The sequence below is a fragment of the Pituophis catenifer genome, unplaced genomic scaffold (genome assembly GCF_029215685.1).
Source record: "Pituophis catenifer annectens isolate HBS135680 unplaced genomic scaffold, rPitCat1.0.hap2 SCAF_6, whole genome shotgun sequence".
Lineage (NCBI taxonomy): Eukaryota > Metazoa > Chordata > Lepidosauria > Squamata > Colubridae > Pituophis > Pituophis catenifer.
Window position 1 is genome coordinate 92,202,300 of NW_027256886.1, and position 24,773 is coordinate 92,227,072.

The 24,773-nt window shown below is 40.0% G+C and overlaps 1 protein-coding gene across 4 annotated transcripts in view; it reads left to right on the top strand.

Moving 5' to 3' along the window:
* The first annotated feature begins 1,328 nt into the window (after window positions 1–1,328).
* The window catches only part of WAPL (WAPL cohesin release factor), a 42,279-nt gene continuing 18,834 nt past the window's right edge, over window positions 1,329–24,773 (top strand). For 2 of the 4 annotated variants that reach the window (XR_011600538.1, XM_070946518.1), the window contains exons 1-8: window positions 1,329–1,533; window positions 4,811–5,331; window positions 11,002–12,039; window positions 17,084–17,152; window positions 17,331–17,449; window positions 18,459–18,554; window positions 21,348–21,497; window positions 21,659–21,795. Coding sequence is in view for 3 of the 4 variants with exons in the window: in XM_070946518.1 (XP_070802619.1) it covers window positions 4,833–5,331; window positions 11,002–12,039; window positions 17,084–17,152; window positions 17,331–17,449; window positions 18,459–18,554; window positions 21,348–21,497; window positions 21,659–21,795 (2,108 nt within the window). In the remaining variant the exon portion in view is untranslated. Of the gene's footprint in view, window positions 1,534–2,016; window positions 2,110–4,810; window positions 5,332–11,001; window positions 12,040–17,083; window positions 17,153–17,330; window positions 17,450–18,458; window positions 18,555–21,347; window positions 21,498–21,658; window positions 21,796–24,773 lie in introns of those variants that run through there. The other 2 variants (XM_070946519.1, XM_070946520.1) reach the window with 2 other exon arrangements.

Sequence of the window (24,773 nt, forward strand, 5' to 3'; positions counted from 1 at the left end):
CACTGTCAGAAAATTTCAAACAATGTCAAGTCAAAAAATGAACTGAAGTCATCCTCCTTCAGGGGTGTTGGAGTTATGGGACCACATGCACCCAAATTCCTTCCCTGAAAAGGTTGATTGATCACTGGGTGACATTGGCCAAGGTTGAAGGTAGTCAACCTAACACTAAAGGAACTGGAAACCAGTGTCCTTCAAGGGCTCCAGATACCATCTAGATCTGTATCCATCTCTGAGGCAACAGTTTGGAGGTAGATGGAAGCCTGGAGCAAGCTAGTGGCTTTTATCTTTTAAAAGATCTTTTTTCCCCTGACTAACATGTTTTATTAAAAGGTTTTGTGAGCTTATAAATGCTTATGCCTTAGATGTTAGTTAGAAGATACATCCAGATTTTTCCAGCCTAATTTTTTTTTCTTTCATAGATTAACCATCTCTCTAATATTATCTTCAAAGCAAATCACCCCAAGTCTTCAAGAAGCTGCTTGATCTGTCTTTGGGATACACGCAAGTGGTTTGGTTGCGTGTAAAAGAAACGACAGTAGTTTTTTCTCATCTCATCTCCCCTCCCTTCCCTTTTTTCTTTTCTGAGATAATCAATGAAGGGAGCACTGTGTTTTCTGATGCAAGCCTTGGTCAAAAACAATTATTTATTTAATTTATTTGCAAACAATGATGTGCCCGTCAGCAACCAAAACTGATGTCAAAAAGGGGCTTTGTGGCACTCCCATCCCTTTGTTACTCTTTATCTTTTTTTTTTTAACAGTAATTGTTTTAAGTTAATTCATCTTTTTAAACTTATTATAGTTTAAAATGACATGGGCGGCCACATAAATTTTCTTCATTGCTAGCACTAGCAATTATCATGCCATTTTGGTATATTAGGCAGCACTTTGAGGTGGTGAAAAAACGCCTGAAACCGGGGTGGGCTTGGTTAATGTTTTGGGTGGGAGACCACCAGGAAATCCTAGTGGCGTGGGCCCCTCCTGGAAGCCAAAAGTGCTTCCAAAAAGGAGGCCCCACCAATCACTCCGCCTGGCCGAACTGTGAAGCCAAGCGTGTGTTTATGTGGGGAGGGAGGGGGAGGGGAAGAAACGCGGCCAGCTCAGTCTTCCCAGCCTCCCCCGGGCGCTGAGTCAGCACAGCCATCGCCCGCCGCCTACAATCCCCAGCAGCCCCCGGGGCTGGCATGCGCACTGGGGCCCGGCCGCGCCCCGCCGCGAGGCGTTGCGCAGGCGCGGCGAGGGCCCGTCGGGCTGGTTGAGTAAGGCGCGCGCGGATTGGCGGCGTCCTGGCCGGGGGGCGGCGCTCCGTGACGGAAGCAGCGGGGGCAAATGGCGGCGCGATGGTCCAGGGCCCTGCTCGCAGCACCGCCGCCATCGTAGTCGTCGTCCTCCCCCCGGCGCGCAGGAAGCGGCGGCGCAGGGGGCGGCGGAGGCGACGCCGCGTCCTCCCGCCTTAGGCGGGCCGCGGAGAGTCGCTCGGCCCCGGCCGGCGGCTGAGGAGGCCCTGCCCGCCGCTCCTCCCGGGCCTCCTGAGGTAAGTAAGGCGGCACGGCCCCCCTCGGGCCTCGGGCCTCGCCGGCCTCCTCCGGGCTGAAGGGAAGCCTGGGACGGGGCGACGCCGCTCCTCGGCCGGGGATGGAGGCGGGAGGCGCGTCTGTCGGCGGAAAGCCACGCAAGCGCTGGGGGCGGAAATGGCCCTGTGGGGGCTGCCCCGGCCCGTCAGGCGGGGATTTCCTAGTGGCCTCCTCTCCCCCAGAGACCCCCCCCCCCCACGCACGTACCCGTGCTTCTCCCCCGGCGGAGAGGCGGCCTGGCCTGGATCGGGAACCCAAGGCCGCCCTTCATCTTCTGGGCCCTTTCCCTGGGAGGGAGGGAGGGAGGGTGGGGCGGATGGAGGGCAGCTGAGAAAAAGGAGCGGGGAGGGGGGGGCTGGCTTTCGAGGCCCCCATTAGCCGTGTCTTTCTCTCTCCCCCCCCCACAGCTCTCTTTAATGATAATAATAATAATAATAATAATAATAATAAAAGACGGAGAGGGGATCTCGGATGCGCCTTTTCGTGGCTTTGATGTGGCGAGATTGATTCTGGATCCATTCAACACTTTGTGTCAGGCAAGGCAACTTTTCTTGGCAGTGTTGTGGTGGTTGACGTTGTTTGATGCCTGGCCGAGGATATCCATGACGAAGGAAAAGTGAAAGAGGAAGGAAGGGAAGGGAAGCAAAGGAAGGGAGGGAGGGAGGGAGAGGAAGGAGAGGAAGGAAGGAAGATAGGGAGGGAAGGAGAGGAAGGGAGGAAGATAGGGAGGGAGGGAGGGAAGGAGAGGAAGGAAGGAAGGAAGATGAGGGAGGAAAGCAGAGGAAGGAAGGAAGATAGGGAGGGAAGGAGAGGAAGGGAGGGAGGGAAGGAAACAGGAAGATAGGGAGGGAGGGAAGCAGAGAAAAAGAGGGAGGGAAAGAAGTAGAGGGAAGGATAGGAAGGAAGAAAGATAGGGAGGGAGGGAAGCAGAGAAAGAGGGAGGGAGAGAAGTGGAGGGAGGAAAGGAGAGGAAGGAAGGAAGATAGGGAGGGAGGGAGGGAAGCAGAGAAAGAGAGAGAGAGAGAAGCAGAGGGAGAGAGGGAGGAAAGGATAGGAAGGAAGAAAGATAGGGAGGAAAGCAGAGGAAGGAAGCAGAGGAAGATAGGGAGGGAGGGAAGGAGAGGAAGGAAGGAAGATAGGGAGAAAAGCAGAGGAAGGAAGGGAGGAAAGTCCCTATAGGTACTCCTGGCTTTTCCCAATGGTGGGTTAAGGGAGTCATTTCAGACGAGGCTTGTCTAATTTAAGGCTCCGGCTGAGCTGTTTGGGAGCTTGAAACTTCCTAGCCTAATTAGACATAATTGTAGGGAGAGAAAAGGAAGATAATAAGGTGCTCTCTCTTCTTTTCTCTCTCTCTCTCTTTTAATGCCAAGTCTGCAGAGGCTGACTGAAGTTTTGCCTTGGCACATCTTGGGCTTCTTGAAATTATTCCTGCCAGTGAAAAACCGAGAGGAGGGTGGGGAGGATTGAATTAGATACAGTGAGGGAAAGCCAGTGGAAGTGCAAACTCTGGATCTCAGTCAGGGACAGCTTTTTGGGGGAAGAAGGACCAGGTAAACGGAATCTCACTGGGGCAGGATCGGATTGGGGGGAATTAGATATAGTGAAGGGACAGGACTGGGATTGTATGATCAAAGTTTACTGGGAAGAAGGGATAGGTAAAAGGATTCAGAGCTGACCCTGCTTTTTAGTTTCAAAATGTAAATACCAGTTGTTAATCAACATTTTATAAACACATGTAAGGTAGATAAGATTTCTTGTCTGTGACAGCAGCTTCTGGTTCACTCTTGGGGTTTTTTTTTTTCTTCTTCCCAGTAATACTACACTTGAACATGTCTCCCGACAGTAGACTTCCTTGGTGAGAAAAATCATTTGGCAGCCAAAGCTAAAATATGTTGATGAATGCCACCAGTGTTCCTACTGTGTCTGCTAAAGTTAGTTCCTTATACGAGTACAGATCACCTGGGACTTGCTCATTCTGATAGCATTTTTTTTTTGTACAAACATCTCCAGATCACTGCAATCCCACTCTCTTAATATCTAGAAAGCTTCGATATATTTTAATGCATCTGGAGCATTCGGGTTTAGAAAAGCTGTACAATGAACAAGTACTGTAGGCGTGTTTTCAGGTAGAAAGCCAGTGGTCTAACTGGATCTTCTGTATTGTAAATACTATAATCTAGTTAACATTCAAGTATCTAAATCTGCCTTTAGGTTAAGCTTGTTAATGTTTGTGCTCTTTAGTCAAATAACAGTCTCTGAGTATTCTTAAAATGGGTTTTATACATGGACCATTTTTTAAGTTGAGACTGGTGAAAAAAGTGTGGTTCTCTGGCAATAATCAGTCATAACTTATTGCCTAGAAATTGGCTAGTACAATACACTCTACTTTGAATGGATATGACTCGGGTGTTTGTGTGGGATAATGTATTAACAAATACGGGTTGCATTCACAGGATTTGTTTACCACAGTAAACAGACTTGACAGACTTCTCTGGGATCACATTACAAGTTGAAGTATACATTAACTATATGGCCCGAATTCATTCCTTATGTAGGCTAGTTTATAAGGACATGAGAATGGCCCTCCAGGATCAGGCTGAGGTATTATAATCTTAGCTGTAAACAGTTGTCCATTTTTATCTGTGAAAATATGCTGGATGAAGAACCAAAGTCATTTATTATATGTATCGTTCTCAAATTCCTTATTAATATCCACAATGTTTGGGGGCAGGGAGGACATATTTTCTTTATCTGTGTATCAGGGTTGATGAAATTCGACAGATGGCATTGGCTTATATTCACTATAAAAAACTTGCACTTGTAAGAGACATTAAAATGTAGAGCAGTTCCTTCATCCTCAGCTGTTTTCTTCTCTTCATCTTGCAATATTGATTTATACATAGAGAGTGGTTAGAGTTTTCAGCCATAGATAAAAGTGGTTTTACGTCAACAAAAAAAAAAAATCATTTACAATATTTTCTTGATATCACATGACATACTGTTTGGGGGAAAGCAGACTTCTTCAAAACAACTCTCGGGCATTTTCTATTTGTGCAGGCAACGTGTAAAGAACCGTGCCTTTATTTTGGGTGGTTTCATCACCTCTTGAATGATTTTTTTAAATGCAGCTTCGAAATGCCAGGGATTTTGTTCACCATTTTAAAATGTGAAATACGCAAATGTTCTTTTAAATAAAATAGAAATTGTATTTTAAAGCAATTTTTTTTCTTTCCACAGAGAATATGAAACAGGTGTCAAAATGACATCCAGATTTGGGAAGACATATAGCAGGAAAGGTGGTAATGGCAATTCAAAATTTGATGAAGTTTTTTCAAACAAACGGACCACTCTCAGTACAAAATGGGGAGAAACTACCTTTATGGCCAAGCTAGGCCAGAAGAGGCCCAACAGCAAGCCAGATATTTCCGAGATCCCTAAGAAACCCAAAGTAGAAGAGGAAGCAATAGAAGATCCATTTGGATTTGACAGCGATGAAGAATCTTTGCCAGTTTCTTCCAAGAACGTGTCCCAAGCCAAAGGCTCTGCTCAGTTGGAGTCACTTGAAGCTTCTCAGCCTGGAGACTTCTCTTCTGTACTTGAGTCTAATAGCAAATTTCCTCCCTTGGTTGGTGAAGATGCCTTGGCCAGCAAAATGGTGTCTTTTGATAATGCCGTGCATGATTTGAAAGAGAAGAATTCGGCCAAAAACGCAGCAGAAGAAGACTTCAGAAGTAGCAGTGCTATCCCTCTAGCCGCAGGTATGCTCACGTACTATAGTCGTGCACAAAGTTGACTGTTAGGCTGGTGTGGCAAGCTAGCTAGCCAGTCATTGTCTTTGCCAAATTCTAGTTTTCTGATTCGAATCACTCCAATTGGCATGTGCTTGGCAATGGTGGCAGGGAAGAAGGCGGTTTTAGATACGTCTCATATTCTGAAGTTTACCAGAAGATGAGAATCTTCACAATGTTTGACAAATTAGTCTCCCTAATCTGTTTCTGAACAACCAAATGTAAAATTTATTGTTAAAGCATCAATATCAGAACCCTTTTAATCCTTAAGTGAAGTGAATCCAAGTTAAGAAATTCATACAAAAGGCCACCTGTTCAACATAATCTCTTCCCTATCATATAGCACTAGTACAGAGTCAGCAACATCTTCCAACTTTACACATCTTGTACGGTTTTAAAATACTCATGCTTCCAGTACTGTACTGGATCTGTCAGTTAAAGTGTATAACCCTAACATGATATTAAAGAATACAACTCATTCACGGAGGGATGTACAAAACTACTCTGGGAACAAAATATTCTGGTGAATGCCAAAGTGTTCTGTTTCTCTGGATGATGCCAAGCTGGCTTCTGGGGGGGTTGGTGAGGTGGAGAAGGAACTTCTAGAAAGCTACCAAAATGGCTGGATTGGCATGGTCTGAATGAGAAACAAAATGTTACAGGCATCTCTGACATTTTTACTTCCTGGAACAGCAAGGTTTGTATACTTATACTGAGTGTATTGTATTAGTTTATATAGAGGAACGTTGCAGGATCATTGGTCTGAAATGAGCATATTTTTCTTTATCTCCTAAAGGAAGATTTCTTTAAATAGAATACAGTACCTCTAAATGGTATTTTAGCTATCCATTGTTATTCTTTTCCCAGTCACTGCTAATCCAAGCCATTAAAATCTGCTACACACTCTAGCACAGGGCCTGTTTTTTGAACCATCACCTACAGTGATTTGTGTAGAGGTGTGTGTGATTTCTTGGAAACAACAATATTGCTGTAGAACTATCTGGATCCAAGACTCCTAAGTTGATTTAAATCAAGTCAGTTTAAATAAAGTCGATTTAAATCATGATTTAAATCACTAGTAAAAAAGCTTGATTTAAATCCGCTCGATTTAAATCATAATTTTTAAAGAGCAACTGTCATCTCTGTCCCGCAGCGGCTCCTCCTCTGACCCGCTGTTGACTCACCGACCGTCCCATTCACTTTAATGGGATGGCTGGTGATGCGGCAGCGACACAACAAGGTGAGGGACGTGGCAGGCAGCAGGTGAGTGGATGCCCACTAACAGGTGCTTCCATGATGGATCTGAAATGACAGGTGCTCTTTAAAAGTAAGGACTCATTCTTGTTGGTAGTTAGAATCTTTAATATTATTATTTGCAAACAAAATGAAGGTTTCCTATTTAGCTTGCAGAGCTTGGACTCATTGAAGTGAGTTTACCAAAAATGTAAATATTGCAGAATATACAGCCTCATGCTACATAACTAAGCTCCATTTCATGCTGAATAAACTAAATTATTGATGTATCTTAAATAGAAAACTATCTTTAGATAGATTTTTACTCCAAAAGCATTTTATTAAAATAAATTTGATTTAAAAAATCCGATTTAAATAATAAAAATCCAATTTAAATTTTAAAAATCTGATTTTTTTTAATTATTTTTTTTTAATCGATTTTTATCCACCCTGGGTAATTCCTTTCAGGAAGTTACCAGAAGTGCTATCTTTTCTACAATGCTTTAATCCATTTCCTATTCAGTTTACAGGTGGTTTGCATCTACAAATAAACTCATCAAACTTCATTGCATTCATATGCTAAAAACTACTAACTATTGCTATTTATATAACATTTTCAACAAATCCAAAGCTTTTTGCTAATCTTAAGCAATCTTTGTAAAACTGTAGGGTGTACCTGATTACCGCTTAATGGCTTTATACTTTTCAGTTTTGGAACAGTTAAAATTCAATTACTTACCATCTCTGTTTAAGTAGTGTGTTAATTGAAGGCGTTTTCTTAAAAGAACTGTGCATATTGGAAGTAGAATAGAAATGTAATTGTAATGGCCTTCTGCTCTGTCTTGAAAGTGGGTACTTTTCTACCCATGGGGTAGGATAGGAATATAACAAGTGCTAAAACATGTAAATATCACCTGTGAATAAAAGTAAGTTAATGCAGGAATAAGTAGGGGGGAAAAAGAGCCATGTTTTGTTCTCTTGCTATAAATGTCCAACTGTTTTAAATTACATATGAAGTGTTAATGTAGAACTGTGTATCTGTGTATATGTATGTGTGTGTACACACACAATTTGTGTGTGTATTGGTTTTTGAAAATACTGAGCCTTGAAAAAAGGATACAAAATTGAAGGTTTTAATAGAACTCAAGCTTCGGGTGAAAATCATAGGGTAATAATACTATTCATTAGTGAAATCCACCTGCTCAAGAATTGGAAGAAAAACATATGGTGTTTACTTACTCAGATGAAATCCCACAGAGTAATAGTCATCTGGATTCCTGAAATCCTTGGTAAAATAACAACTCTTCATTCACTAGGCCTGTGCCTGCATATTTAGTCAAATTATGGTAACATACACATATATTTATAAAATTAAGCAAGGTTCAGGTGTGAGTGAAGAAATTGTTTTGGTTTCTGAGTCCTAGAAAATGAGCTGTTTAAAACAAAGTTGTGTCCTCATCACCTTGCACTTCAGCTAGTAGACATAATACCATTGGAGTGCTAATTTTTTTTAAAAAAAATCTTCATTGGATTTCCACACTTTTTGTAAGATTTAAAGGCATTTTGCTTGAGCATCAGATTGTATGTAACCTGTATGTGACATTAGACCATAGTTTATTGCCACCCAAATGAGCCACAGTGAACAATGCTTGGCTGCCTCTCTCTTCTGCATGGCTGGGAGATTAAAAGCTTAAATTATGGACAGTGTCTGTACTGATAAAGTACACGTTAAGTATATGTTATTTAGTTTGTTAATCCAAACAAGTTGAAAAATTATTAAAGCTTTTTAAGATTAACCATAGCTAACATCTAACAAAATAACGATCTGAAATTTAATCAGAAAAGCAAGAACTACTGAAGAAAACGGACAATAGGAGATTTGTGGCTTATCTAAATTGCACTAAATTGTGGTTTAGGGTGATGTGCAAATTCTGCTACCTGCAGCAGTCTTTTTACCATGCAAATTATGTAGCTGTTATAATTTGCAATACTGTCCTATACTGATGGCCACTGTTGCCAGATATATCATTTTATCTATCCATGGCAGATACTCCTCTTAAAAAAAATATTTCATAGAGTTCAGGTTTTCTGCTCCGTTTGGAGATATCTAATGTTCAAAAGCATCAAAATGAGTTTTATCACACCTTCTGTCTTTTTTGATAGTACTTTGGTGCACATATTCTTGAGTTATAGTTGGGGAGGTGTCTACTTAATGTTTCTCTTCTGATACAAACATTAGTCTATCAGTGCAACACCACACTGCCGTAAATAAGGTAGTTGTAATGCTGAAATTGTCTTTAGTTTCTTCCAAATCTGAGTTCAAACAAAAGAGATGTTAGGAAACTGGGCCCAATATTTTTACCTTTTCATAAGTGATCTGGAATTATAAATGAGAAGAGAAATAACCACGTTTGCAAAAGACACCAACTAATTTATTGTAGTCAAGCCCCTTCTTCCCTCTTCCCCCCCAGTCTCCCCCCCCCCATGGAATTAAGAACTTCAGCAGGAATTTTCAGACTTGGTGAATGCAGCTTATATTGTAAAACGTTTCTAGTATTTTAACTAACTGTTTTTTGAATTGCAAGCCATCCAGAATCATTGACTGAGATGGATGGCTATAGAAAATGTATGTATGTATGTATGTTCACCACCAGGAAAAGTCTAATTTAGAGCAATAGTGGACAACTTAGTGAAAATATTGTTCCATTGTGGAGCTGTTGTTTTTTAAAAAAGGAAATTGCATGGTGAGGATCACTAGAAAAGGAACTGTGCGTGCCGGGAAGCTGAGCTTCTCGTTTTCGGCGCTCCCGCATGCGTGAAGACCAGCTGGTCTTTGCATGCACGCCAAAAAACGGAAGACCAGGTGACTGGCGCCATGTGCACGCCAGAAACCAGAAGCTCAGTCTCCCAGCTCATGCATGCGCACCTGGGAACTGCTATTCCGGTTACTGGCACTCCCATGTGTCAGGGTTCCAAGGAACACCCCCCAATAAAATAAAGCTCTGAGGCCTGAGGTTCTTTTTGCTTCTAAACTGCCACACTGTGTGCGCGCGCCAGGGAGCTGCTCTTCTGGTTTCTGGCACTCCCCCACGTGTGCACGCTCCTGTTTTGGCACTTGGTGCTGAAAAGGTTTGCCAATACTGTTCTACTGGTTAAAACACAAGATTAGAAACCAGGAGATTGTGAATTCTAGTCTTAGGCATGAAAGCTGGCTGGGTGACTTGGGTTGTTTACACTTAGGTTGTAAAAAGGTTGTAAAATCGGTCACGGTCCCATGGTGACCTGCTTAATGACCACAACCTGTGACTATAATTTCGGGCTCAATTATGGTCGTAATTTTAGTACTACCTGTGTTGCTTTCAGTAAGATGTAAAATGGCTGACATATACATTGTTAATAGCAGTACTTTTATGTGGTATGTAGTTATATAACAGAATAACAAGAGTTGGAAAGGACCTTGGAGGTCTTTTAGTCTACTCCCTGCTGAAGCAGGAGACCCTCTACCATTCTGGACAAATAGTTGTCCATTTTCTTCTTAAAACCTCCAACGATGAAGCACCCACAACTTCTGCAAGCAAGCTGTTACAGTGATTGATTGTTCTCACTGTCAGGAAGTATCTCCTTAGTTTTAGGTTGCTTCTCTCCTTGATTAGTTTCCATCCATTGCTTCTTGTCTTCAGGTGCTTTGGACTATCTTCAGGTGCACCTGTCTTCAGGTGCTTTGGAGGGGTTGACCCCCCTTCCTTTGGGCAGCCCCTCAAATATTCGAACACTGCTAATATCTAAGAGCAGTGTGTCAATCTCCCACAAACACTATCCTGCGTGGTAGGCTGAGCTGAGAGAGAGGGAGATTGACTGGCCTCTGTTTCTAATGTTTACTGTTGTGAGCCTCCCTGAGTCCGGCTGGAGATAGGGCAGCATATAAATCTCATTAAATAAATAAATAAATAGTGCAACATAAACCCTTGCTGGCTCTTGTACATAATGGTTAGAAAATGTCATTTTATTGAGGTATTTTCCCCAAAATTTCCCTCTTGCTTGGGCAAAAGCAATAGCAATAGCACTTAGACTTAATTTTACAGTGTTTTACAGCCCTCTGTAAGTGGTTTACAGAGTCAGCATATTGCCCCCAACAATTTGGCTCCTCATTTTACCCACCTCGGAAGGATGGAAGGCTGAGTCAAGAAAAGTGTTTTTCTTCCTCAATGCGACTGTTTCCTTCAATCATTGTTTAGGGAAAACACTCTAAACAAGATGTGTATTATTTAAGTCAAACATGCCAAAATAGGGAAGATGTTATTTACAAAAACATCTGCTTTTATAATGCTGTTGATGAAAAATACTGTTAAACTCACTTTGGTTTGTAGTGTCAGGTATATATTTCTTTCACTGGTTTTTATTTTCTAGATACTGCACTGAGTTATCCCGAGGACAACGAGAACAGCCATTTCCTGTACAAGAATGCTGAAGACAATAGCGTTAACGCTCAAATAGCAGAAATTTCTGGATACAACATTGAACTCAAGGAAGCGCATGACTCTTGGGATTGCCATATTGCCAACAGAGACTCTCCCTTGGACGTATCCCATACTAAAGGGTCGCTAATAACTGGCTTATATGATTGGGAAGATGAGAACGAGGATGCCCAAAGAGGAGAATATATGTTAGGATTTGATGACGATCCGCTTTCAGAGATAAAACACAAGGACGAAGAGCTAGTCAAGGAAGAAATGGAGAGCCCAAAGGAAGCCATTAATGAAGAACTGATGCAAACTGTTCTCAGGCCGAGTAACTGTCGGACATATTGTAGATCAAGCAAAACGAAATTGCAGGGAATGTCAAATTTTGATAAGCTGCTGGATGGCACTCTTCAACCTCTAGCCAAAGCAAACAGTGATTCAAATGCAGATGGTGTGAACCCAGTAAGAAAGGTTGCTCTAAGTAGTGGGACCAGTTTTAAAGGCACAGGAAGGACTAGAGACTACACTGTTCTCCATCCATCCTGCTTATCGGTTTGCAATGTCACCATACAAGACACCATGGACCGCATGGATGAATTCACCACAGCCGCTCCCACTGACCTGGGGGAAGCGGGCCGTCTACGGAAGAAAGCCGACATCGCTACGGCCAAGACGACAACTCGATTCCGACCTAGCAATACCAAATCCAAGAAAGACGTCAAATTAGAATTTTTTGGCTTCGACGACAACGACGAAGGCGGGGGTGGCGAAGGCGGGTCCAGAACCTCTGGGAGCTCCAATTACAAAATTAAATACTTTGGGTTTGATGACTTAAGCGAAAGCGAGGATGATGACGAAGAACGACTGTTGGAGCGGAAAGTCAATAAAAAAAGAAGCCAAACCACAGTCGCCGCTTCTTCGCAACAATCCACTTCGGATGGAAATGAGAGCTATTCCCAGGATAGCCAGTCAAGTTCCAATTCAGGTAAGTCAGCATATCCTTGGGCTTTTAACACATGTGGTTTTGCCCACTCAGGTAGAGGGAACTAACTCATTAAACCTTAATTTACTTATGCTGAGAATAAGCAGCAAATTTTTATCTGTATTTTTTGATGAAAATCCATAGAATAAATGACTACTGAATACAGATGAACTGAGTTTTCCCGATTAGTAATTTCAAAGTGTGAGTTTTATCATTAAATTGAGAGAGTCTGAATACTGTGTTAAATTATAATATAAATCTAATCTACTGTAGAAGAGTCAACCTTGTAGGGTATATTTGCTCCCCGTGGGCCAATAGACTAATTTGTTTATTTTTTAAAGTTTCTGCTTCTTGACGCTAATTGGATTATAATTATATATCCTAATAAATAACATTGAGACTTTGATATGTCAAGATGCCTTAAAAATAGATGAGCAAATTTTCAGCTACCTGTGTTTATCCACCTCTGGAGATCAAACTTTGTAGAAAAACTGAATATCTGGGTCCTTAGAAACACTTTTCCATTCTAACATGCCTAATGTTAAAGTGTAGAATGACACTAATTTTGAATATGCAGAATTATATTATTTTAGAAGTCTTCCAACACAAAGGTATATCGAAAAAGGAATAGTAAACTGAAAGCATCCTTGGATTCAATGTAAGTGTTGAAGTGATTCAGGTAATAGGAAACCAAATCAAACTGAAGAATTTCTAACAAAGTCTTGATTATCCATCCTGCATTTTTATATAGCTTGATGTTTGATTGAGAGAAGTAACTTGGACTTTATAAAGGTAATTAATGGGTTTAAGCAATAGCAGGTAGCATATATTTGATTCCAGAGTCTTTATTTGTGAACATTTGTTAAAGTGATACAATGAATTGCTTGTGAAATAATTAGAAGTACATGTTTTAAATTTATTTCATCTACTGAAAAGATGCACAGTCTACAAAAAAAGAAACATCTATCAATTTATCAAGGAAGTGAAACTTTCAGTAAAAATGCTTGAACTGTGTCAATAATAAGATAGACTGGTTAATGTTTAAAGATTCTAAATAAAGGATGATTTAGCTGTGGTATAAATAATTTAATCACAGAGTAGGAGAGAATTACATTTGAACTAGGCAGTAAAGAAATTCTTCAGTTAAAAATAAATATTTTTTTAAATTACAGAATTCTCCATTACAAAGATAATTTCTCTGCTTTGCATATATTTCAAATGAAACTCCTCTGATACTTAATTGAGTCTCTAAATTAGCTTAAAAAGAACTAGAAAGAACCTTAATTGCAGTCAGATAGCTCTTGGTATTGTGCCAGAATAAATAATGTTTTATGATCTCATATTATTGAGATGGTTGGATTTCTTCAATGAAAATTGTGTTTAGCTTCTTTGGCCAGTTCATACATTTTATTTACTTATTTATACGTCATATTTATAATGATTTGAGACCCTGGGCAGCGTACATTAAAAAAGGCAATTGTAAAAAACAACAATTAAAACACAAAGTTGCATTAGAAAGTGGTTTGTTTTTCAATGAGGATAGAGTTGGGTGTGAGAGTTTACCATTCAAATGACTATAGAATATCTGAGTTGTTATTAAACTGCTACTTATCCTTGGAAGGAACCTACCATAAAGAAGTAGAAATGAAGATATTCATTTAAACTAGTGTTTTTCAAACTTGGCAACTGAAAGATATGTGGACTTCTATTCCCAGAATTCCCCAGCCAGTACGCTTCATGCCGGAATCCAGCTAAGGGCATTCACAACAGATGCTATCAGTTCCTCCAGAGAAGTGTGAAAGAAACGGGCAACCAAATTAATATATTATTTTTTTTAACTCCCTCCCAGCTACATTATATTCTACAAAAATACTTAACACTTACAGGTGCTATGAGTGGAAGTCTTTCTCTATTTATTCCCACTTTAAAAGAGGAGTCCCCACTCTTATTAAATATTTATATTAATTGCGTGATTCAGGCTCTACCCCAGAGCGTAATCCCCTTCCATGCCTCTCTGTGTTGACACTGCTGTCATTCTAGATTAGTGATTGTCGGAGGCTTCAGACTTCAAGCAACATTCTGCCACATTAATCAGTTGCAACTTAATTCCACTAAGTGAAGGTAGTCGTATTCCCCATCTTACCAACTGCTGCCTATTTGGGAAATCAGCAGTCTCTTGCTTGAGGTTGGCAAATATTTAGGAGTCTGCTTTCAGTCTTGATCATTTGATGACGACAAGACCAAAAAATAGCCATCTGTGTCCCTAAGCCCTCCCGTGCTAGTTGGAGTGTAATAAATAATTTGAAGCTGAGACTTTTTTTTTCTCTGCAGTACTCAAAACTATGATTCCATGTTTTTTTGCTCTATGCTGGAACCAAGTGAGGGTTTCTGAGTAGGCCATGGGAAAATTCGTCTTTTGAAATACGGGTTGAAACAAATTCCAGTCTATCCTCATCAACAAGATTTCTTCATCTTGGAAAACAGACTCGTTCTCCATAGTGTGGAAATGGGAGGTGCCAGGCTGGGTTATTTTAGGCCAGGGGTGGGCAATTGTGGCGCTTTTACAACCTGTGGACTTCAACTCCCAGAATTCCTGAGACAGCTTGGCTGTCTCAGGAATTCTGGGAGTTGAAGTCCACAGGTTGTAAAGAGCCACAATTGCCCACCCCTGTTCTAAGGCTGTAGCTCTATGGACTGAGTTAAAAACTTCTGAGGTTCTGCCTCCTTGGTGACGTTCCTCAGTTTTTTTCAACTCAGCCTGTGCTCATGGATGCAATATTTTAGCTCCAGAGCTTTGAGTTGAGCTTAGCTTAATTCCCTGGAAAGTTTTTATTTCTTTTTCCTTCCTCTTCACTTTCAGGAGGTTTTTGCTGGTTTGCAGCGGGGGAGGGCTCTCTGTGGCTACGGATTTGAGCTGGGGGGGTGGCCCTGGACGGCACCCCCCACCCTCCCCAATTCCCACAGGTTCCTGCCTATTTTTGCAGTTTTTTAGCTCAACCCTTGTTAATGTTTGGAGAAGAGAAAAGGTGGACAAAATTCTGCCTGTATTGTTAGAAGGTGGTGTCTTTGAATTATATGCTTGGCCAATTTGAATACTGTAGTTTGGTTACATATTTCACCCTCCAGAAACCGATTGTGCTTGATATTTGCAACAATCTCCTTTTTAATCTGTTCATTTATCACTTTAATTTATATTGTTTAATTTATATTACATGCATTCTCTTTCATTGTTTGTTTGCTTCCATCTCCTCCCCAATATGTTTGTTCCCCACTTTGCTTCTTTATGCATATTACCTCTATTTTTTTAAAAATGTCCAGCTTCCGTTTGAACATACCCAGTGAAGAAGAATCTAATACAATATCTCTCTGGCTCTTGGTGCCACTGTCAAATTACTGTTATAGTTGGATTCCCCCCCCCCCCCAAACATCCATCTAATTGCTTCTTGGTTTGCCTTCTCTATTATTAAACACAGGAATTGCTTTCAAAAGAAATAATGCTTTGCTGTTCAACTTAATTGCGCTTTCGTATTACAAATAGTTTATAAAATACCTTTTTGTGGCCTTTTTCTTTAGTTACAGGGAAGGGTCTGTCTGTTAGTAATGGATCCACGCATTAGGTATAAATATATAATTCTATAGTTTTGAACGATGAACGATTTGAACGATGTCTAGTAATTAGCCTAACATTCTGGTTTTTGTCCTCTTCTGATTACTTTAATTTGTTGGTTATCAAATGTTAGACACTATACAGATAAAAGTAGCTGGACATGTGTATCATAATTTTTACCCTTCTTAATCTTAAAACCTCCGGATGGAGGGGTTGCCTAGAATGATATTGGCCCTTCCATATCAACACAATACTTCTGAATTCATGGCAAGAGAGTTGGGAGGGTACTGTGTGGGGTGAACTCAAATCCCAGCCTTGTGATCCTTTCTTGGTGAGGCTGTTTTCAAATTAAACCATTTTAGCAAACACTTCGTTCCTGTTTCTAATTTCCTGCATGCAAAGTGGGTTTTGGAAAAGGATGGAAGTTATTAAGAGGCAGATTACTGGGAAGAAGCACATGCCTTTTAAATAGTTGTAGAATCAAAAATGCGAATGCATTAAATATTAAAGTAGAGTCAGTTTCTATAAAGAGGTAAAAATACTTATCAATACATCTTTGTGACTACTGCTTCAAATCCTCATCTATATTTGAAGGAGGGTTGCAGTTAAACCTTTTCCTATGTAGTAATTATTAAATCAATGTTATTATATGGAATGGGAGTACATAATTTCAGTTCATCAGGATGTTTTCACTGGGGTTTTGAGACTATTTTCTTGTTCATTTTAAAGTTTTATGTTATTTTTTTATTGCTTTTTGCTTCCATAGAATTCCAGTTATTGTGTTGATTAGTATGTTATAGACATTGGATATTCTGAGCTTTTTATCAATTGAAGAAAGACATTTCTCTAAATATATAAGCTTTTGCAGGTACTGTTGATAGATGTTGAAACAGTTCTGCTGCTTGTGTGTAGTCATGCATATGGTGACAGTTTTACCGTGTTTTGCCTTAATGAGTTCAGCTTTCATGTCCATGAAGCCATCCTGAAGCTGATGTTAACGGCACTCACCATTTGGCTAATGCTAAATTAAGATGCTTTCTACTATTAGAAGCGAAAATTGCTTTATAGAGCTGCTGTTGGTGGCATGGACAATGGCGATTAGCTAGGATGTTACTTAGCACGCATTTGAGGCTTTTTCTTACTTGCTTAGTAGGCTGATTTGTGAAGTTCCTGTCAGCTTGACCAAACACACTGCTACTTCAAAAGAAAGGTTCCAGCTTTCTTTAAAAATAAATAAATAAGATGGAGTAGTTTATTTCCTCCTCGGTTGTAATTTCATGTATCCCTGCTCCCACCCTCACTCACTCACTCAGTGGATCCTTTTCACATGACTCATTTTCACAATCTTTCCTCCCCTTTTTATTTTTAACATTGTGGGGAATGTTACATACTCAACCATAGTTGTAATCCGGAGTCCTCTGTTCCTCTTTTAAAATATAGAAGAGCCTGAAGCTACTGTGGTTTTAAGTCAAAAGAAGGTGGCTGTACGTTTTCCTGGAGATAAAATAGGTAAATTTTGCTGCCACTTCTTTTTATTTTTATTTAGCACCCTCCTCTCAAAAGTACTGCTGCTTTTTCAAGCAGATGCTCTCAGTCTATATTTAATCATTTCACCTTTGAAACAGACTCCTTTTTTTTTTTTAAAGAGATTTGTTAATTGTTAACCATATAACCTTTATTCTTGTAGAGCTGATGGACTTTGCAGAAGATTCATCCAGTGTTCTGGAAAGCAATAAGAAATCTACCAATTCGCAAGGCGATAAGTCTAAAGAAAATACACGAAAAATATTTAGTGGACCAAAGAGGGTAAGTAGGAATGTTAAAATCAGCTTCGTAAGTTGATTGCCTTTTCAAAGGTAGTTTTAAGACACAGTTGAGTCTCTTTAACCATTACATGTGTATATGTCCATAAAAAAATACAATAATAACCATGAACAACTCTACCTGCAGTTCATAGTATGTCGCAAATGTCCTTACTTAAAAATGGTAATTGGGATCAGAATTCTATCACTAAGCAGTGTGGTCATAAGGTATGATGTTGGGGTGACCGTGCTACTTAGCAACAATAGTCCTGGTGGTTCCCAGTTTCGGTTGTTAAGTGAGATCTTCACATGACTATGTCTTCTAACTTCCTGCCAGCTCTCCCACTGACTGCTTGTGGAAAGCTGACAAAAGAAAGTTGCAAATCTGATCACATGACCGTGGGATGGTTTGATGGTTGACAACCTTGGCCGGTTGCCAAGTGTACATGACATGATAGGTGTTTGGAAGTTTTGTTTAATCTGTGCAATACTGTATAGTTGCTTAACAGCTGGATATTTAATTAGGCATATTTAATTAATACAAGGACTTGATTGCTAAATAATTTTGTGGTTCTCATATACTGTGTCACGGCTTGTTATATTAACTTAAAGATATAAGATATGTGGGACTTTTCAAAATTGTTTTCAAGACTTACTCTTTCGGATTAATTTTGAAAAATTCTTTCCTACCTCTCTAATACCTTTTTTATTAAAATTTACAAAACCAGTGACATATTCTCGGAATTTGAAGCAATGAAATGGGATTTCAGTTTTGATGTTAGAGGATTATCTTTACAATTTAAAATTAAAATATAGAAAATGTTTTTAAGGGAATATTTCAAAGCACAGAAATAATATAATTGTATTAATATAATATTCTAATAGTATATTAGAATATTTTGAGAAAAGAAATTCTTATAAAATCTTCTATTAACCAGCACCTTTAACATTTGGTATTTCTGAAGAACAAACTGGGTACCTTTCAGAAATTAATGTTCTGTTTTAATTTTCAGTCACCAACAAAAGCTGTGTACAATGCTAGACATTGGAATCAGCCGGAATCTGAGGTTCTTCCAGCATCACAAGTGCAGAAAAATCCCAACGTTCCAGTAAGTATGATATTTTTATAACATCTTTCTTGAAAAATTAACCTTGAAAAAAGTTAAGGTCACGCACATTCACCAGTAGAAAGAAATATTCTGAACAACAGTTGCCGATTCTAGCGGTTAAGTTCTGGAGCAGAATTTCTGACACCACACCACATTGGAGACTCACTTAAAAATGGTCAGACTTGTGCCATAAATATTTTGGGAGGAAAGAGAGGGATAATGGTTTTGGATTTCATTAGAAAGCATAATATCTTAGGTTCTAAGTTTTTTTTTTCTTGCATGATTTTTCTAGGTTGTACAATCTAGTTGATCTCCACTTATTAGCTTCTCCTGTTTTGTATCTTACTGTATAGTTGGACCTAAACATTCCTTTATATGTTTTTGTATCTGCATTGATTATGTGATTTGATCTAAATCAGTGTTTCACCATCTTGCAACTTGAAAATGGTGGACTTCAATTCCCAGAATTCCCCAGCCAGCATGAACTGTCCTTCACATGAACTACCGTATTTTTGGGAATATAGGACACACTCCCCCCCCCCCAAAAAAGAGGGTGGAAATGTTGGTGCGTCTTATATACAGAATAAAGCCATTTTTGGCCTCCCGAAGCCCTGCCCCGCTTGTCCCATTTTTGCGAAAAATGGGCCCGTTTTTCACAAAAACGGGGTGCGCAGAGGGTTTGGGAGGCCTGCAGAGTGCTCCTGGGGGCCGGGGAGGGCAAAAACTTTTTTTTTTCTTACTTACCTCTTTGAAATCTTGGTGCATCTTATAGTCTGAAAAATACAGTATGTATTTAAATTAATTTCAAATATCCTTGCTCCATAAAAGGGAAGGGAATTAAGCATCATGCAATTTTCAGTTTATCCCATTGCCATGTCAGGTTTTATAAATATCCCCGTCATCCTGAAGAAGAGCATTTTTGGATCAGATAGGAAGGCACACAAAGCAGAAAATGTGTTTTGATTCACGTTTGGAATGAAAAAAACCCACTCAAAATGTTCTTGGTCGGCTGGATCGCATAGGCACAAAACTCTCAATAGAACAGCAGGAAAAGGTTAGCCAAAACCAAAGGAAGAAGTGGGTGGTAATCCATGTTGAATACTACCCTCTACCTAAATTGCAGAAAATTTGGGCAAGGCTATGATTTTTTTTTTTTAAATGAAGTCAAAGGAATTCCTGTAGGAAACAAAGGAATAGACCTTTTCTCTATGGTAAATTAATATTTGTTACTAAAAAAAAAAGTTCCTTCCCCACAGAAAATGTAAATTTTGTTTTTCAGATGGTTTCTTTTTAAACATAACATTACTTGGTCTCTTAGAATAAAAAGAGTAGCTAAACTCTTTCCTTCCAGTTATAACATGTGTTTCAAGTATATCTTTTTTGAGATTTTTTTTAATCGGTTTTTTCCCCCGGACCAATTTGTGCCAGTCACAAATTTGAAAATCATAATTATGTGAAGCAAATCAGTATACACCCCTTCTGTAATACCTATCAGCAAGAAAAAATGCTGCTCGGTACCCATCCATCCATCTGGTACCCATCCATCCATCCGTACCCATCCATCCAAGTAATTGATTTAAACTAACTATTCCTGACTTCTCTCACAGTTTCCAATAGAATGTTCTGCTTCCAGTTTTTAAAGAATTCTTCCATAGTGTAAAATATTTATGACCTATGATATCAAAATCCAATCTGCAACCCACCAGAGCTTAAATGTGTTTGTCCCAGAAATGAATCACCTTTTTATTATATATTGACCAAAACATTTTCGAAGACCCTATTAGAGATAAATAAAAACCTTCCAATGAAGCTGAGAATAGATGATATTCTATTAAATTTTCATTCTACATATATATGGCCAAAGATAAGCCCAGTAATATTTTTGAAAATCTGATAAATAAAACCAACATCCTCAAAATATAAATCTGAACCAATGAAATCCTTAGCAGCCTCTTTTCCCATATAAAATTCTTCAATAAATTGTCAAACTGAAGAAAATATATATTTAGGATTAATATTGGAATACCTCTTAAAGCAGGATTTAAACCTTGGCAATTTTAAGACGCGTGGACTTCAACTCTCAGAATTCCTCAGCTTAGCATAAAATTGCTAAGATTGTATTAAAGCATAAATAAATTTTGGAATACTACTGGAATAAAACATTAATTTTACCCCCTCAATCTAAGAGAAGCAGAAGGCTAAAAATAAGAATTAAAGTGCAAAAAGAGTATAATTTCTTTTGGAAAGATTGGCAGTGCAGGTTAAGACAGTTTGGAACCATTGAGCTGGGACTTTCCTCTGAATTGAGATATATAGAATGGCAAATTGGAGATTATGACTTCATTACTTCGGATGGGAAAAAATGTACATTTGTTTCAGTTGCTCACTAGAACCTTTCAGAATAAACAGTTTAAAAACATAACATTATCTCATTTATGTTGCATTGGCATCTTTGAAGCGTTAATCTTACATCTTCTAGCAGTGATGGCTAAACTTTTCCGTACTGAGTGTCCAAAGCGCGTGGCCAAACCCCCCAAATGCAATGTGTGCGCGCGCCACCCATGCACCGTGGCTGCATGCGCTGCAGAGACCTGACAACCAGCTGGCTGGTGGGAGGCGCGCGTGCATGCTTGGTGGAGCTGAACTGGGGCGACAGCTCGCATCACTGAGAGAGGGCACTGCTTGCCACCTGTGGCACGCGTGCCGTAGGTTTGTCATCACGGTTCTAAAGTCTTGTGGAAAGGAGAAACATTTCCCATCTTGTACTTGAACATCCATGTTTTTAATTAACAGGCAAGGTCTTCAAAAGAGGCAGTTCCTAAAGACGATGGGGTATTCAAAGCTCCAGCACCACCTCCCAAAGTGATAAAAACTGTGACTCTACCAACCCAGCCCTATCAGGAGATAGTAACTGCCTTGAAATGTAGGAAAGAAGACAAAGAAGTAAGTGGAACAACTCACATACTATTTTTCCATGATACCCTTTTTTTTAAGGTAAACATCTGAGCTATATCCCGTTGAGAAGCTGAGAAGCCTCTTTTAAAAATGAGCAAACCCAACCAGCGATTTAATTTCTGATCACGTATTGTTTGCTTGTTTTCCAGTTATACACTGTCGTACAACACGTGAAACACTTCAATGATGTGGTAGAATTTGGAGAAAACCAAGAGTTCACGGATGATATTGAGTATTTATTAAGTGGACTGAAGAGCAATCAGCCCCTAAACACCCGTTGCCTTAGGTAAGATATTTTTCTTTGGATAGTTTCTTCCTTAACCTTCGTAGATGGTTGCATGGTGGCACCAGGAGGTGAGAACAGGAAGGAAGCTGTTTGTTAATTTGAAACTGGCAACTTTGAGACTGTGAGAAGTTTTATATTGGTGCCGTGGTGCAAAAGTCTTACTGATGCTACATCAAACTTGTTTTAGTTAAGAGGCGTACCCAGGGGTGGGCTTCAAAAATTTTAGCAAGGGCTTTTCTGGCCAGTTGCTGGGTGGGCGTGGGCGTGGCCTAGTCAGCCTTCTGCATCACGGTGGGGAGGGGGGGACGAAAATGGCTTTCCCAAGCTCCAAAGGCCCTCTGGAGGCCTGTTTCCAGCCTTCCTGAACTTTCAGGAGTTTTTTTTTGCCCTCCCTGAGCCTCTGCGCACGCCCTGCACTTACCTACATCCAAAACATGCCGCGTGGGGACTCCTGGGAGGGGAGGGGAGGGGAGGGATGGGTGGGTCCAGCCAGGGGTGGGATTTGGGGGTTCTCCGAACTACAAAGAATCTTAGCTAGAGGTTCTCCCGAACGCCTGTGAACCCCCACTCCTGGGGGTACCTGACTCTATTCTTAGACAGAGTCAAGCCACCACTTTGCATGGAGACCAGGAAAGGCTACAGATCTTCCGTCTTTCTGACCTACTTCATGTAGCAGCTCCTTTCTTGTATTTCTAATTGTCTGGTGTGGCTTGCTCTCGCCCTGCTGTTTTGAATGTGCCACTCTGGGGCGACCCTCCAGAGTTGTGAGTCATGATCTTATAAATGTCAAGAAAGGCCCCAGTGTGTCTTCTTTTCATCCCAAGCCACATAGTCACCCTAATTGGGCTGAAAGTCAGTAACAATTATATTATATAGATTGTCACTCGTCTCCATTGCAAGTCACATTGCAAGAAACACAGTTTACAACAGCAGCGGACACTGTGGCAGAGAGAAAGACTGTTCTTTCTGTTCAGTTTCCTCTCTGCTTTCCAGCTCTTAAGAGTGATCTAATTCCAGAGGAACCTTATCCTCATGATAAGGTGGACTTTTATGAGTGACTTGACACAAAGTGATGCCTCTGAAAATCTCCCATGCTTCAGTTCATTCAGAGAGTAAGCTGATACAGTGTTAAGATGCGGCTCAGTGGACAAATCTTGCTAAACCATCATATAGTTGATTGCCTTTGGCTTAGTTGGATGGGTGAAGCTAGACACCAGGGCTTGTTAAATCAACCGTGGTTAACGCAAGCATGATAGGTGAGTTCGGTTTGTGTGCGCGTCTTGCGTAAGGAACTTGCTTCACTGAAGCTGACATTCTCCCATGCACTAAAGAAGCAGTGATGACCATTTCCAGAGGGCTCTTCTGTCTTCCTTGTATTCTTTTTAACTAGTTGTGATGGGTGTGCAATTAGCCTATGTGTGATTGTCAGGATTCCCCTGCTGCTTTACAGCCCCTGATTTGATTGGCTCATTGAGCACAAGGCCCCCTTTGGAGATTTTTGTGATCTTGCTGATGTCTATTTGGGAGCCTCTCAGCTCTCCACTCGACATCGGGGGGGGGGGGATAAAAGAAGAAGGGAAATCGATGGGGTGTAAGAATTGTGCATGGGAGAACAGTAGGCTAATGGCTTCCAAGCTTTGTTAAGCAAGCTGAATACAGCTTGGATGGTGTTTTACAGTCTGGCCACATCCAGGTAAACTGGAAGTGTAATTTCCAGAATTTGGTATTGCCAAAGACCATGATAGCTGAAAATGGCAAGTTGGAGCCCCAACATATTTTTAGGAACATCCAGGATATGTGATAGCTATCCATTTGTGTTTGCTGTCTCATGCCTGGTTCGCTTCTAGCTTACTAAAAGAGGGCAGTTGGATGTCTGTAGCTAATCCTGGCCGTAGGAATGTGTGGTAAGGATGGAGTTGGGTGGCAAGATTTGCGGTTCTCGTCACACCGCTTCCTAAAAGATGCATTTGACTAAAGATTCTGCTAATTTCAAGGCTAGCAGAGTTGAAATTACTGGGAGAAGAAGTCATTGGTGGATCATCCTTGCAGAAAAAAATATGAGTTTTTTTCTTTTACACCATTCTAGTGCAGTTGGTTACCTTTTACGTTTTATGGGCAAATTGTAGAAGAAAAACTGTGTTTCTTTTCTTGCAATGTGTATTTTAGTGATAAAACATTTGAAAGAGCATGAGAATGTCAAATCCAAGATACTTTGAAACCAACTGAGAAAACCCAAAGACTAAGCAATATGCACGTTCGCCTTTCATAATACTCACTGATTTTGAACACTGTTTTAACAATATTTGAGGGATTTATTTTCCTATTCCAAAGATGAAATCCAGCTAGCAATATTAATGTGTGCGCTTGAAGAATGCTTTTCTTCCTGATGTTTAGCAGAAAAAAAGCTAGCAGTTCTTCAAAATGAAACGACTTCATTTTTCTTGCTTGAAAGCGAGAGCTGTAGTTCTGTTTCTGATAGGTTTTCTGTCGAAAAAAACACATTTGTATAAAATATGAGATTGAAAAGAAACACCTCATTTTTTGTAAAGGATTAGTGTATTTGTTCAGTAATTTTACCTTCCTTAAATGACTGCATCAATTCTGAGTAATTTTAACCTCAATTTGTAATGCAGCTAATTTTACTGATTTTTTTAAAAGCACAGAATGCATACAATTTGACTCAGTATTGAACCTGCCTGTAGGTAACTAGGCAGAATTAATCTGTTTTTAGCTATAAACAGAGATAAACATCTCTGTGTCATGATGAAGTCCTACGTTTCCCCTTCAAAGTCATTGAGAGCATGTTAACTATGATTAAAGAGAAACAAAAAAAAAAGTAATTTACAGAGTGTGGTCTCATTTGATTAGGCTAGTATATTTATTACGACCAAAATGTTACTATTGACTGTGCAACCAGTTTTGCAGAATCCTTCATAAGGATTCATATAAGTGGTTTCATAGCATCCTGCCTTGTAGAC